This window comes from Perna viridis, chromosome 9 (assembly GCF_037379345.1).
Source record: "Perna viridis isolate PV_CMFRI_1.1 ecotype Kerala chromosome 9, ASM3737934v1, whole genome shotgun sequence".
NCBI lineage: Eukaryota > Metazoa > Mollusca > Bivalvia > Mytilida > Mytilidae > Perna > Perna viridis.
This window is the reverse complement of record NC_142453.1, coordinates 7,223,003-7,237,274: the sequence shown is the minus strand read 5'-3', so window position 1 is coordinate 7,237,274 and position 14,272 is coordinate 7,223,003. Positions and strand designations below refer to the sequence as shown.

Sequence of the window (14,272 nt, the reverse complement as noted above, 5' to 3'; positions counted from 1 at the left end):
TGTCATAATGCCAAAAGTGTGGATATGATTTATATTTTAGCTACTAGTTATTTTAGGAGTCAGGCAAACTCCTGGATTTTGTTGATTGAAGAACATTTCTACATGTGAACCATTTTACTTTAAAAGAAACATGTTCCTACCTCTAATGATCGCGGTTTCAGTAACTTGCTTTTCTTTTTAGAAAAAAAATGTACCAAGGATTAATGTGCTCATTTACAATGTACATTTGTATGTGAATATTCAAATTAGTCGTTATGTTACATGTAATTTAATATACATGTACAGTGTAGATTATACAATGTACAGGAACATGTATAAAAATGTATTTGTGGTTTTATTACATGTATATGTATGCCCCACTTTGGTGGGGATTCATATTATGTTTGGCCTGTTAGTCTGTCTGTTCATCAGTATGTCTGCCTATTACACTTTTGTTAGTACAACTTTTATAGAAACAACTGCATCTATTTCCAGAGTTAGAAATAGTAGCATGCCTGCCAGCCTGAGACTGGCTATTTTTTGGCAGGGCTGGCTAATTTTAGCAAAAATCTATGTAGACATACAGTAAATGTATTGAAAAGATGTATTCAGGATTGGCTAGAATTTGAGTGAGTTTCCTACCCTGCTATTTCATGACTTGTTAGGCAACATGAACCTATTATTTTTTGTTGAGACTTTTCAGGCATTTGAATTTGCCCACTTTCATTATGTACACGTGTACTTGGGATTAAATGAACTGGTACCTGTGCATTATCATGTGCATGTACACACATGTACATGTATGTGTGTCCAGATTAAGTACATGTATGGGGTTTATCATGATATCGTTGTACATGTACATGTACATTGTACATGATAAGTACATCTATAGAAATTTGAATAAATGTACGATGTACATTTGTACATGTAAGAAAGTAAATTGTAGCCGTGATAAGTTAGTGATGGAAAACAAGAGAGATAATTTCTCACATATTTGAAGGAGTTCATGGCATACTATGTATAAAGTATGGGTAAGTTTTTTTAAGTACATGTACATGTACTCTACTCATATTTGAAGTCTACATAAGTTGTATCAACGAATAGTTATTCCCTGCATCAACTTTGATCAGATCTTATTTAAAAGAAGGATTTTTATTTACATTTGAGATCTTTTTCAGAGTGTTCATCCACTGTAAACGATATTACTACACCATTTATATCCTGTAAGATTTGGAAAAATAAACGTATAAAATTGTCCTTAGAGGGTTTAAATATGCTTGAGTTGATGTAAGAAATTAATCTAGTATTACTAGTATGCTTTGCTGTATTCTGGTAGTGTTCAAGATAAAGGTGAATATTCTACTTTTGGCTAAATAGCAAGAAAAGGTCAAAGGTCATTAGAACATAAAGTACAATAGAATGATAAGTACATGTACAAAAAAAAGATATTTAAAAATATGAAATGAGGGTAACAACAAAATTACCAAACACTAATCCAATCCATAATTAAGTCAAGTCCAAAACAAATCTGGGAAAATAGATGTTACACCACAATGGTCCTGACTTTGATAAAAAAGATTAATCACTGGCATATCAAAGTTTAAAATAATACTATACTTTGTCACAGATACTAATGTACATGTACAAAACATGTAGATATTTGTACATTTATATGTAATTTTTTTATGATAAGGTTGTTTATAATCCTGATTTATTTGAGGAAACCTGAATTGTGTAAAAGTGGAAAAAATGCAAAGCAATACTTGAGATACAAAATAATGTAAAATTGTTCATATATACATGCACATTGTAAATGTATATGTACATGTATGTACAGGTAAGGGTTGAATCAAGGGGAAATCAGTTAAAAATTCCATAGTATTTTATTTATGCTTATATTTGGGTTGATCAGGGTATTACATGTACATACATGCAAATTTTCATGTAAATTGTACTTTCTTGACATCCTGTCGACAAAGTTATGCAACTTTACCTAAATAACGTCAAACTTTAAATGTTTCTCTGTTGTAAATATCTTACTATGACAAAGGTCAATATGTGACCTTCATTTTACATTATTTTAGATGTAAAGGAATTATTTAAATGGCATGTCTACCTCAAAAGTTACGTAAATGGTCAATTTATGACCAAATGAGGTTTGTAATATTGGGCAAGGGATATTAAAAGAATGTGGTGTGTGTTAAACTTTGTCTGGACATTAGTTTATGGTGTAGACTTGTCTTACTTAAGTACAGACAATAGGGTATGGATTAAATATGGGAAAGTACCATGGTTTACTTATAAATAAAAAAAAATCCCTATCATAGTTGAATTCCCTGTCAAAACAAGTACAATGTACAAGTTAGTATTTGTTCACTCAGAGATTTCTAATAGCATGTACAATGTTCAACATACATGTACATGTAATTCCTATTCTCTTGTATAAAAAAAGAATGCATTCTCTCCTAGTTAAAATGGTTTCTACATGTACAGTGTACATGCATTAAGAAAATATACTGACGCATCTGTACATGTATTTGTACAATGTACTTGCCATTCAAGTTGGCTTTGCATGAGTAGTACTTATTGTACAGTAGGAGAAACATGTACATAACATATGTACTATTGTACAGTTGTATGTTGTATGTCTTCAGTGTACAAATGCCCATTAAATCAAGTCAGTAAATTGTTACCAATTTTCATAAGCCAACCCCCTCTTCTTGTTATTTTATTGAGGAAAATGAGAAAAAAATGGTATAAAACAGATCTGCATGAGATGTTACAAACATGTTCTAGTACATTTGTATCATGTGCATATGCCACCTTGTACATGTACGGGTACATGTATTTTGGTGTATTCAGAATAATTTTCATATCATTTTGCCAGTAGCCTACACAAATGTAGCTGTATTCAAGATAGTTTAATGGGGAACAGAAACACTTAAAACTTTTATTTACATGTATATACACTACCATATGTGCAATGTTTGATTTTCATCTGACACCATATGATAATCATATGATTATTGTATGTTTTAAAAAATATGATTATCATATTTTCGGATCATGATTATCATATGTTTGGATCGTATGATTACCGTGTGTTCTTGCCCATATGAAGTCATATGTTTTTCAGAAACATATGACAATCATATGTGAATGTAAGCAAATTATTATCTTATGTTCTGTAACACATGAAATTAGATGGATTTTCAGAAACATATGATAATTATATGTGGCACATTCATTAGTATTTAAGAAATGTATGCGAAGTAAATGCTGACAAGAGTTTGTCTTTTGTAATCTGTTGTTGTAAATAAAGAATGAATCTTTGAAAGCTGTATTCAGACTCATTACATTTTTTATTGATCTTCAAGTGCATACTATTTACAGTATACATGTATATACCTGTACATTTTGTACATGTGCATGTAAGTTTGCAGTATTATAATGTTACTAACAAGCTTTGAAGTTATCCTGAAAAAGTTAAGCAATATGGTGATTTTTATATTTATTATTACATGTACGAATGTACATGTACATGTATCATGGAGATGTTCCACATTTGTACAGTCAAACCTTTCTAAGGGACCACCTGTAATCAGAAATAACCCATCTAAAGAGACTGATTAAAATTTACTTAAACTGTGAATGAAATTAACCCGTACATGTGCAATGTATGTAAAGACCACATGATTCTGCCCTCCTTGGACCTTGGATGGTCACTTCAGATACATTGTTGGTTTAACTGTATATCCTAATGATCGATTATGTTAATTTTTGCTCTATTTGTCTTGTAGGAAGTAGCACAGCTTGTATCATTGCCTTAAATCGAGAAGAGAGACGTGTATATTCCGCAAACTTAGGGGACAGTGGTTTCTTAATTATCCGAGATGGTGAAGTGGTTCATCGGTCTGAAGAACAGCAGCACTATTTTAATACTCCGTTCCAGCTAGCAGTACCTCCACCAGATCAACAGGGGCTAGTTCTCAGTGATAGGTAATTGCCTACTTCGTACATGTATGATTTGTGATCATTTTATGAAGTCATTGAAGATGTAGTCAGTTTTTTTGATATACTGTAATGGTCACACAGAATTACATTGTAAAACCCATGAAACAACTAGCCTTAATATTATGTGAAGCACATGTGGTACTTTGTTAGTCTAAGTGAAGGAGGGCTCTCTTTAAACAGGCAAAGATTACTTACTGTTGACAAAACCAGTTGTCATTAAATAAAGACATCCTACTAACGTGACTAAAAATATACTGCAATGAACAAAAACGGAAAGATAATAAGCAGAAATTTAAGTAGCAGTCTTTCTGAAATCAGACAGAAGATGATTCAAGTATGCAAAAACCCACCGAAACAGTAATAATTACTGATTACATAACCAGTCTTAGTTTTTCATTGGGTTGTTGCGCTTTTAAGATAAAATTTATATACTGTGAAAGTACTATTGTTCGTGGGGTACCAATTCTTGTGGTTTTCGTGGGTAAGCCAAACCACGAAATATGGTTCCCAACGAATAGTAGATTTAATGTATATACTGAAACTTGAAAACAATGAATTTAAGAATCCATGAACTTGTGTTTCTTCCCTGATCCACGAAAATTGGCATCTGCGAATAAAAGTACTTTCACAGTAGATTGTATACAAAATTGGCAAAAATTTATATAGGTTGTACACAGAATTGGCAAAAATTGACATAGATTGTACACAGAATTGGCACTATGCAAGAGTTATTTAGTTTGATTTGATTGATTTTATTGGGTGATTAATGATTAAAGATTTTCTAAAAAACGAAGACCTGAATGCAGAGAAGATTATTGTTATGTGAAAGTATAGCATACATGTATGTAGACTGAAAAAGCATTGTTCATTTGTTTGGAAGGTTTTTCTTCATAATGAAGCACTTTACCAAAAACGTTTGAATTTTATGTGGACTGGTACTTAAAAGTCAAAAGATATTGTGTATAAGTTTCCAACCTACATGTAAATGGTTAAAAGCAATAAGGTATCAGAAGAACCTAAGAACTTCCTTTATTTGTCTTCAGTCATAAGAAGTAAAAAAGATCTTTTAAACTTGTTTCATGTAATTCTTTTTAACTTCTTTCAGTCCAAATATGGCCGACAGCTCATCGTTTGCAGTACAGGAAGGAGACGTTATTATGTTAGGAACTGATGGGTTGTTTGATAATCTATCGGAAGATATGTTACTACATCATGTCTCTAAATTAGAGGTTAGCATATGTACATGTACAGTGAGACTTGTCTAAACCAAACCCTGAATAATCCAAATACTTGTCTAAACCAAACCCTGAATAATCTGAAAACCTGTCTTTACCAAACCCTGAATAATCCGAATACCTGTCTAAACCAAATGCTGAATAGACCGAATACGTGTCTAAACCGAACCCTGAATACCTGTCTAAACTGAACCCTGAATAATTTGAATACCTGTCTAAACCAAACCATGAATAATCCAAATACCTGTCTAAACCAAACATTGAATAATCGGCACACCTGTCTAAACACAACTGAATAATCCAAAAACTTGTCTTAACCAAACCCTGAATAAATTGGACACTTGTCTTAACCACACATCTCATGATTGAGATGTCCAGTATTAGTGCATACCATTTTCAGTGCATTTTGACCCTGTATAAAAACCAAATACCTGCTTATTAAGAACTAAGTCTTCGGTTGGGAAGGGGGTAAGTTAGGAGAGGTTTGAAATTAAGTTGAATCTGTACAATAATTGACCTACTGACCCTTAACAATTGGAACCCCAATGAAATATCATAATTGGAAGTTTTTGTAATGAAAACTTTAGTGACATAAAGAGAAGACTAGGATTGATTTCATGAGAATTGGATTTAGAGTAAGTCATATATATGGAAAGACAAACATTTTTGACACCATTTGCAACATATGCCTGGTATTGATTTCTTGAAAGAATTTAAATACATTAGATTGATCATTTTACACAATTGAACATGCATACCATGAAGCTTTAGAAGCTCCATCATAGTTGAAATATTTATAAAAGTGTCATTTTATGTTATAGGACCATCAACCAGAAAGTGTTCAATCAACTGCTACATCAATAGCTGAAGAGGCTCACATGTTGTCATTTGATGAAAACTATTTATCTCCCTTTGCCTTATCAGCCAATGATATGGGTATAGACTTTATTGGTAGGTACAGAAACAGATATTTGTTAGATCACCTCCCTTTCCTGTTAAGTAAATGGGTATATGTATATGATGAATACCCATATAGGATTACCCCATTTACCTTTCAAATAAATTAGTATATGTAGAACAACAAAAACAGATGGATTACCTCCATTTGCTTATGGGGTATGGACACAGTTTTTGATGTTTGTTGGATCATCTCCCTTTTCTTCCATATAAATGTTTATGACTTTCTTCATCCTGATGGATTGTTGTCTCGTTATATACATGTATGAAGACCAACAAAAATAACAAAATGGATTACCCTTTGTATAGTTGACCCACAAAAGTAGATGGATTACCTCCCTTTGCCAGGTTAGCCAATGATGTGGGTATAGACTATTTTGTATGTCAGGACAAAAATAAAAAAAAAATTGTTTACAAACTTAAGTAAACAGACTTGGCATAATTTAGGTATCAAATGCTTCTAAAAGTTGATTGTTGTTGATCTTTGTTGTTTGTTAAAATTCATTAATAGTTTTTATGTATTGAAGATTAAGTTACTTTAAAATTACTATCATTTTAAATATATTTTTTGGTATTTAATTTATAGTAAGGCATAAATCTGCAACCTGATACAATGTTATGATGTAATTCTAACATGTTTTTTAAGGATAAGAATAGAATGAACTTGACTTTCACACACCAATGGAAGTACGCTAAAGTTAAATGTTTCTTGGGTGAATTTATTTTTGATTTTGGTCAAAGGGAGAGCAATATTTATTATTTTAATCTTTCCACTAAGTGTAAGAAACATTAAACATCTCAGGTTACAGAATGTTTGAATTTGGGCATAAAATATTTTTCTCCATGGGAGGATGGGTTTCATTTGTAATTGGAAAAAGGAAGAAAAAACTTGCATATTTGTACTTTGTATGTATTGTATTGTTTTTTAGCAAAACAAAATTTATGTAGTACATGTATATGGGCAAAAAGGATAGCTTTTTTTTCACTTATATCAGTGGAAAATCAATGTTAGCGGCACTTTCAGCCTTTTTTATAGTCTCAACAAGTTACATGTTAACGACCTTTTATGTCTGTGTTGTTAAATATGTCCCAATTTCACTGCAAATACCTTGACTGCCAATAGATGGATTGATTTCATTTTTTTGGAATGTGCCATTAAATAGATAAGCATACATTGTAAGGTTTTTAGTTGTCAATTTTTTCTTTTGTGGAACTGCCTTTTTTCACTATATGGAATGATAGAGAATATTTTCATGTTTTTTTCACAAAATTCGTGGATTGACATAAATGTGATATATTACTTCATGTCAATGGGGCATACTGTAAGTTGTAAGTGATTTTTGTTGCTGTCGAAAATATCAACTTCTTGTGTCTTTTCAAATTTATATATATTGAACAAGTGAGGGTCTTGTTTAGAATGACAAAATACAAAAATACCTATCATGAATACAAAGCATGAAATGTCATGTTTTTGTTTCATTTCAGGTGGCAAACCAGATGATATAACTGTTGTCATAGCCAAAGTCACGAGCTTTGCTGAGTGTATATAGTCAGAACCTTAGCATGGTCATCGTCTGAGTGTGCAAGTGTGTGTGTGTGTGTGTGTGTGTGTGTGTGTGCAGTTTCAGAAATACATTGGCTATTGATATTAATGAAGAACTGTCTGTGCCAAAGGATTGCAATGGTAGTGACTAGAAAAATTCAATGTAACTGAACTATAAATAAATCCAGGAACATTATGGATTTCTATTAGTAATGTCTGTTCAAAAGATATATGTGTGAAAGAAGGATTTCGAAGCAAAATTTTCTAAAAGGATGTATCAGCTGGGATCAGTTGCAGGGTTTGTTTTTTTTACAGAAAAGACACATGTATCTTGACTTAGCTGATACATGTACGTGTATAAAGTTGATGTTTTTTGCCTTGCTACTATCAAGCTTGACTTAGCTGGTACATACATTTTAATATCTATGTTGATTTTTTTTCAATGTAAAAATCAAAACAAATATTTTTGTGTAGAATTGTACCTTCAAGACTGCACAAATGCTTACTCTAAATGAATTAAGAATTTTAACTAAACAAGATTGGTGCACTTATATTGTGATATGCACTTACATGTACATGTAGTTATTGTAGAAATATAATATAGTTAAAAGAGAGCAATCTAATTGCATTTATAAACAGGTCCATGCAAGTATCAGGCATTATTATGAAGTTGAAGAACTATATTCTGATACTGTATAGCTGGTAGTTATCGTAGGGTCCAAATTTGGCCTATTTTACTGGACTGTCTAGAAATGCCAACATAAATCATGCAAAATATTTACTCTGGCCTTAAGTACTTTGTGCACATATAAGTACAAATGTATATCTCCTAAGATAAGAAACTTTGAAATTTTTTGTGCACCTTTTTGCCTTGAAGTCACTACATTTTACAAACACCAAAATTACTCACCATACAATAGTTTTATCTATATAGAAATAGAGCTTTTTAAATGTGATAATTGTTTTTTTTTTGTTTTGTTTTTTGTTTTGTTTTTTTTTTACATTTTTGATAACTCTAAAAATACAACACACTGTACTGTGTTTACATGTATGTATATACATGTATGTTAAGGGATTCACATGTACATGTATTTTATTAGTATAGTGGAAACTGTCTTTACCAAACAATCCCTTAGTCCTTTGTAGAAATATTTTTCACACTCATACTTGTACACATATCAGTAAAAAAAATATACACGTATAGTTTAGCTATTGCCACCTGTCCTTGATGTTTTATAAACACTTCAGAATTAACAGCTTTGTTTGGATTTTAGCCAACCGTAGCACTAACTTATATAAATATCTAGAATTCTATCGATTTTCAACTGACTTGTATATGAATTTAGCCCTAATTTAAGGTTTTGACAGGTCACACCACATGTTTCTGGTCTTAAGAAATCACCCCGTGTACATATTTGTCGACATAATTTCAATCACAAAGTAATGCCTGGTGCTTGCATGTACAAATTCTTGTCAAAGGGTAAAAAGTCAGAAATATATATAATATGGGTATTGTGATCCATATCATTGTGTGAATTAATATTGTGTTGCTATAGTAACAAAAGTCTTTCATCTATCTGAGTATTTTCTTGTGTATAGACAGCCAAATGTGCCACATATGTTAATCATATGGTGCTTGATTCATATGATAATCACATCATATGATAACTGAAACATATGATTTTCATATGATGTTTGTTACATGTGATTACCATATATTACAAACCATATGATCTTATGTGGCTGTGTAAATGTATGTTTGTAAAATGTTTGTACTAAGTAAACTTGTCTTTTATACATGACATGTTTTTTTTTCTGTTTGCATTTGTTTTTTTTTTATTTTTGTGTGTTTTAAATTTCCTTTTTGACTTGTAGATAATATAAATACTTAGTTTGAATCCTAAGATGGAATAAAATAGATAAAATAGCTCAAAATATTCCAAGAAAATAGGTTACCCATAAATCTACAATGTATTATATTGTCATTTAAATTATTTGTTTGTATACTAGGCCATTCAAAGTTAATTTTTTCAGTTCTCACTTTATTTAAATGTCAGTCAATAAGCCCTCCATTTTGAAAGTTTAGTTTGCTATTTGCTTCATTAGAATTTTGGAAAAATGACAAGATTGTCCATATTATTTTAGTAAATTGAGTTATTATTTCATTGAAATGCACTATAAATGGAGGTGCAAGGGCAGACTGTCAGAAACCTCATTTTTGCTAACATTCTAATATTAAAAAATCTGAGTAGAGATCAAATAATAGAGGAAGCATGTTTAGTGAAATTATATTGTCAGATAAATGGGGTTTTGACGTATATTTATATATGATATTTTATTTTCATTCAATTGACATGGCAGTAAAAATGGGTAACATTACACCATAAAAAGAGACCAGGAAAGACATGAGGACCCAAAAATTATTTTTTATTGGCCTAAAATTTTGAATTATTTATATAAGCAGATCTTTTAACCTCAAAATCTGAAATTTTGTTACCTTATTATTTTCGTATATCATTAGCGTTGAAATGGAAGGGGTAATTTATCATGTCAATATTGCAAAATGGCACTTGATTCTGTACATTTTCCCAATTATTTTTTCTTTTTTTTGTTTTAATCTCAGGGTAATTTGTTCCTAAAGCATATTATCTCCCTTTGGTATATACGGGGTAGTACTGGAAGTGTGTACCGTAATATGTTCATTCAGTAACTATCAATCCATATGAAATTCAGACACTGCCAATGGTTGAGGTGATTCATGGTGATGAAAACCCACTGAAGAAACAAAGTTTTTTGAATCTATAGACACCATATTTTTTTACATAACAATAATCCTTTCTGTATACAGATGTGTATTTTGGAGAGAACCTTGTGTTTTTCATTTGATCTTCCACTACCTAGGGTAAGGGACATAACTCATGAAATCAGTGATATGTTTGCATCATACTCAATTTCACTAAAGCCTCTCAACCTTTCGTTTGAAGCAGAATAAAATGAGGCGCTTAGATAAGATGAATATAAAATGCTGAATACAAACGTTCCAATGATTTTTAAGAGTTGTATCCCTTACCCTAGGTCTACCTCCTTAAATCCAACCCAAGAATGGTAACTCTTACAAAATGTGGCCATTTTATGTACAATCTGTATAATTTTTATCTCAAAAGTACAACCACCAAATGAACAACTATGACTGGTTATGTGGTCTGTATCTGTTTGTGAATAAAAAATAAAAAGTGTAATTGGTGGATTTTCTACATGCGTGAATCACCTCTTGTCTGATTTTTATGATGACTGATACTTAAAAAAAAGTAAAGAGTATAGGATAATAAATATACAATGTATCCAAGTTAAAAAAAAATGTACTGAGAAATTAAAAAAAAAATGCATAAAAAAGGTTACCAATAAAGAAAAAAAAAGATGATTTATTAGTATTTCAAAACTTATAATATTTAATAGCCTTAAATCTAAATTTCTTTTAATTGTGCATCATTATTCCAGCACTTCTTATAAATCCCCATTTTAAAGCCATCTTTCTTGATCTCATTGTAATCTGTTGCATTGTATATATATATCATAATAACTTTTATCATTAATAATTTGTTAATGAATTCAGAAGTGTTTCTACCCATTAAGTTACATTCCTGTACAAAAGAATAGAAATGTAGAAATTCAGTTGTAAGCCTAGGTTACTAACACATTTGACAAAAGATCTATGGAAGCAAACTTGCCAGTGACAATATTCGGGAATAAAAATTCTAGTTATAAGATTGCATGATAAAAGTCTATACTTCAATTAACCTTAAAACAGAATAAAAATTCATCATGAGTTCTGAGGTTTGAGAAATGATGGTTCTTTCGTTTTAGTTTTAATACTTTTTCAAGTGCTTGATTACAGTTTTAAAACTGGGTTCTGGTTTATCTACTTTCTTGTCACATGCAAAAAAACTTTTTCTGTCATTAAAATATGACAATCTCATAATAAAAATCCTAGTGAAAAGTAATACACAGTTAATCATTAAACAATGCTATAGGTTATTTGAATCTTATATTCCCTTCAGTATTGGTTCATATCGCAGCCGTATGTAATTTTTCATTATGGTTGCTTGATTGTGAAAAAGATTTTAAAACACCTTGTTTCATAAGCAAAGTGGAATCCCTGAGAAGCGTAAGATCTTTGATGTACCAGACAAAGCTGGTTATATTTTTAGCACACCTGGCCGAAGAGTCAATAAGAGTTATTGCCCTTTAATGGTGAAAAATTTCATTTTGTTTTACACTTTTCAGCCAATATCTTGAAAACTATTATAGATAGAAAGAAACTTTCAATTGCTGAAATGATTCTTATAAGTCCCACCTAAGTCTTCTTGAGTCAAAATTGTTGGACAACATTTTATTGCCCTTGAAAGGCAAAGTTTATTCAGCTGAGCGATTCAGGTTCCTGGGAGCGTCCTGTTTATTAAGACTGAAAATTGTTGAAAAAATATAACTTGGACAAGGCTTTATTAAAGCAAAAGCATAAAATATATGACCAATCTAGCATTAGTTGTATAGTTGTAATTCAGGTTTATTTCATGTACGTTAAATATCTATGAAAAAGTGGCATTCACTGTATATTAAACCATATTTTATATATTTTGTTGTAATATTTTTATTATCGAGATAGCTGTAAATATTTTTTAATTTCTGGTATTATTTGTTGTAAATATTGTACAAAATATTTAGATAATTGATCCTTTTTTGGTGTTTGTCATAATCAATTGTGATCTTTTTGTTAAACTATTTGGTAGTTTATTTTGAATTTTCTGACATTTTACGCAAATAGTAAAAGGAAAAAAAAACTGTTCTTCCAAAAAATTAGTTGGAGCTGATTTATGAAGTCAAAGAGATTTTAATATCAAAATTTACGCTGTGAAAACATTTTTGTGCATTTCCTTTTTTTGGGCAGTTTAGGACTTCAATTTACAAAACGAAAACTTCTGTTTAATAAGAATTCTATTTCCTAAATAAGTTAAATTGCATTACTTATGTAATTTGAAGGAGCAATAATTCTTCACTTATTTTTTTTTTTTAAAATACTTTCCCTTTTCATTATCCCAGCAGTTTTTGGTAGAGTTTATATTTATTTATCAACATTTTCCTTTAAACAGGTATTTGAAGCTTTAAAAATAACAAGAACAGAAGAAAACAAGTCCCAACAAACCAGCTTAATAGTATTTTACTATTTTTTTGTTTTGTGAATCATTGCTGTAGATAATTTTATAGTTTTTTTTCTTGTGTTTGACATGAATGTTGTTTTTGTTTGTGTATACTAGAACTGTGTGCCATAAATCTTGTGTAGAGTAAAATCAGTAATCAAATGTACTTGTAACACACTGTTTTATCGAATTAATAGGTTTAATTTGTGGTATCTGTCCTCTGTAGCGCAAAATTTGCTGACATTATAATGTTTAGTTTTTTTGGGGGTTTGGTGTGATGAAGTTGTTTACTTTGTTTTACTCAGATAGGCTTACATTATCATTATCATGCATTTCGATAGGGTACACTCAATAACTATGAAACACTGTAATGGGGAGATTATTCTGTGGTCAGGAAAGAATTTTATGAAGTGGGTCATTTTCAGTGTTTTTTTTTAAAGATTGCAATGGGCCATATCGTAAATTCTTAATGTAATCTTGTTACTTAAATGAGCCACTTTTAACCTAAATTGACCTATGGTCCATGACCCCTGCCTTAAAAGTTGTATCATGTTTTATGAATGTTTTTACCTATTTTTCTGTAAATCAGTGCTGTCAGAGCTTTTAGATCTTCTTGTATAAACTTATAAAATGTTTGGTGCATACATATATTTCTTCAATATTACTTTTATTTATCTCCTATGTTTTTCTTGCATAGATTTTTATAAATCACAAAACCTTTCTCACACCACACCAAAAAGAGATACCAGTTCAAATGTCTTGTTTTGACTTTTTTTGTGTTTAATTTAAATCATTTCTTAAAGGGACATGTTAATACTAGTATGGTTAAAATTGAAGCGAACAAGTCTTTTTTTGATTAATCTGTTAGGTGTTAGGTGTACTGTTTTCCAACATATTTTCAGCAGGACAAAATAATATCACAGACCAAAAAAAAACCGTCATTGTCTACTTGTAAAGTGTAAAAATGTGGCAGATTTGTACATCGTAAAATTAAATGCTTAATAAAGTATCTGTGAAAATAAATTTGTGTACAATATACATTTGTATGAATGTCAAGGTGAATTATTCGTATGCAATTTGTGGAAATGCTTATTTGTTGGTGTGTCTTTGTCAGGATAGTTTATTTGGCCTAAAATTGGTTTTATTGTATATTAAATTACAATAATGATGGGATGTTTTTTAGATTGTAGGAAGGAACTTTTTGAGGAGTATAGTCTGTAAAAATGTAGTTTCATCTTATTAAGGACCAAAACGCAGTTTCCATGTAAGGTATTTGATACTTTGTTATTGTACAAATCCTTTACTTCATAGTCTTGGATTGTTAACTCAATAAATATATGAACATATGA

General features: G+C 30.6%; 1 protein-coding gene across 1 annotated transcript in view; it reads left to right on the top strand.

Moving 5' to 3' along the window:
• The window catches only part of LOC148606507 (protein phosphatase PTC7 homolog), a 22,985-nt gene extending 8,713 nt beyond the window's left edge, over positions 1-14,272 (top strand). Inside the window, exons 3-6 of the mRNA XM_088546924.1 lie at positions 3,780-3,978; positions 5,099-5,222; positions 6,050-6,179; positions 7,671-14,272. Of these exons, the coding sequence (XP_088403050.1) occupies positions 3,780-3,978; positions 5,099-5,222; positions 6,050-6,179; positions 7,671-7,735 (518 nt within the window). The 3' untranslated portion in view covers positions 7,736-14,272. The remainder of the gene's footprint in view (positions 1-3,779; positions 3,979-5,098; positions 5,223-6,049; positions 6,180-7,670) is intronic.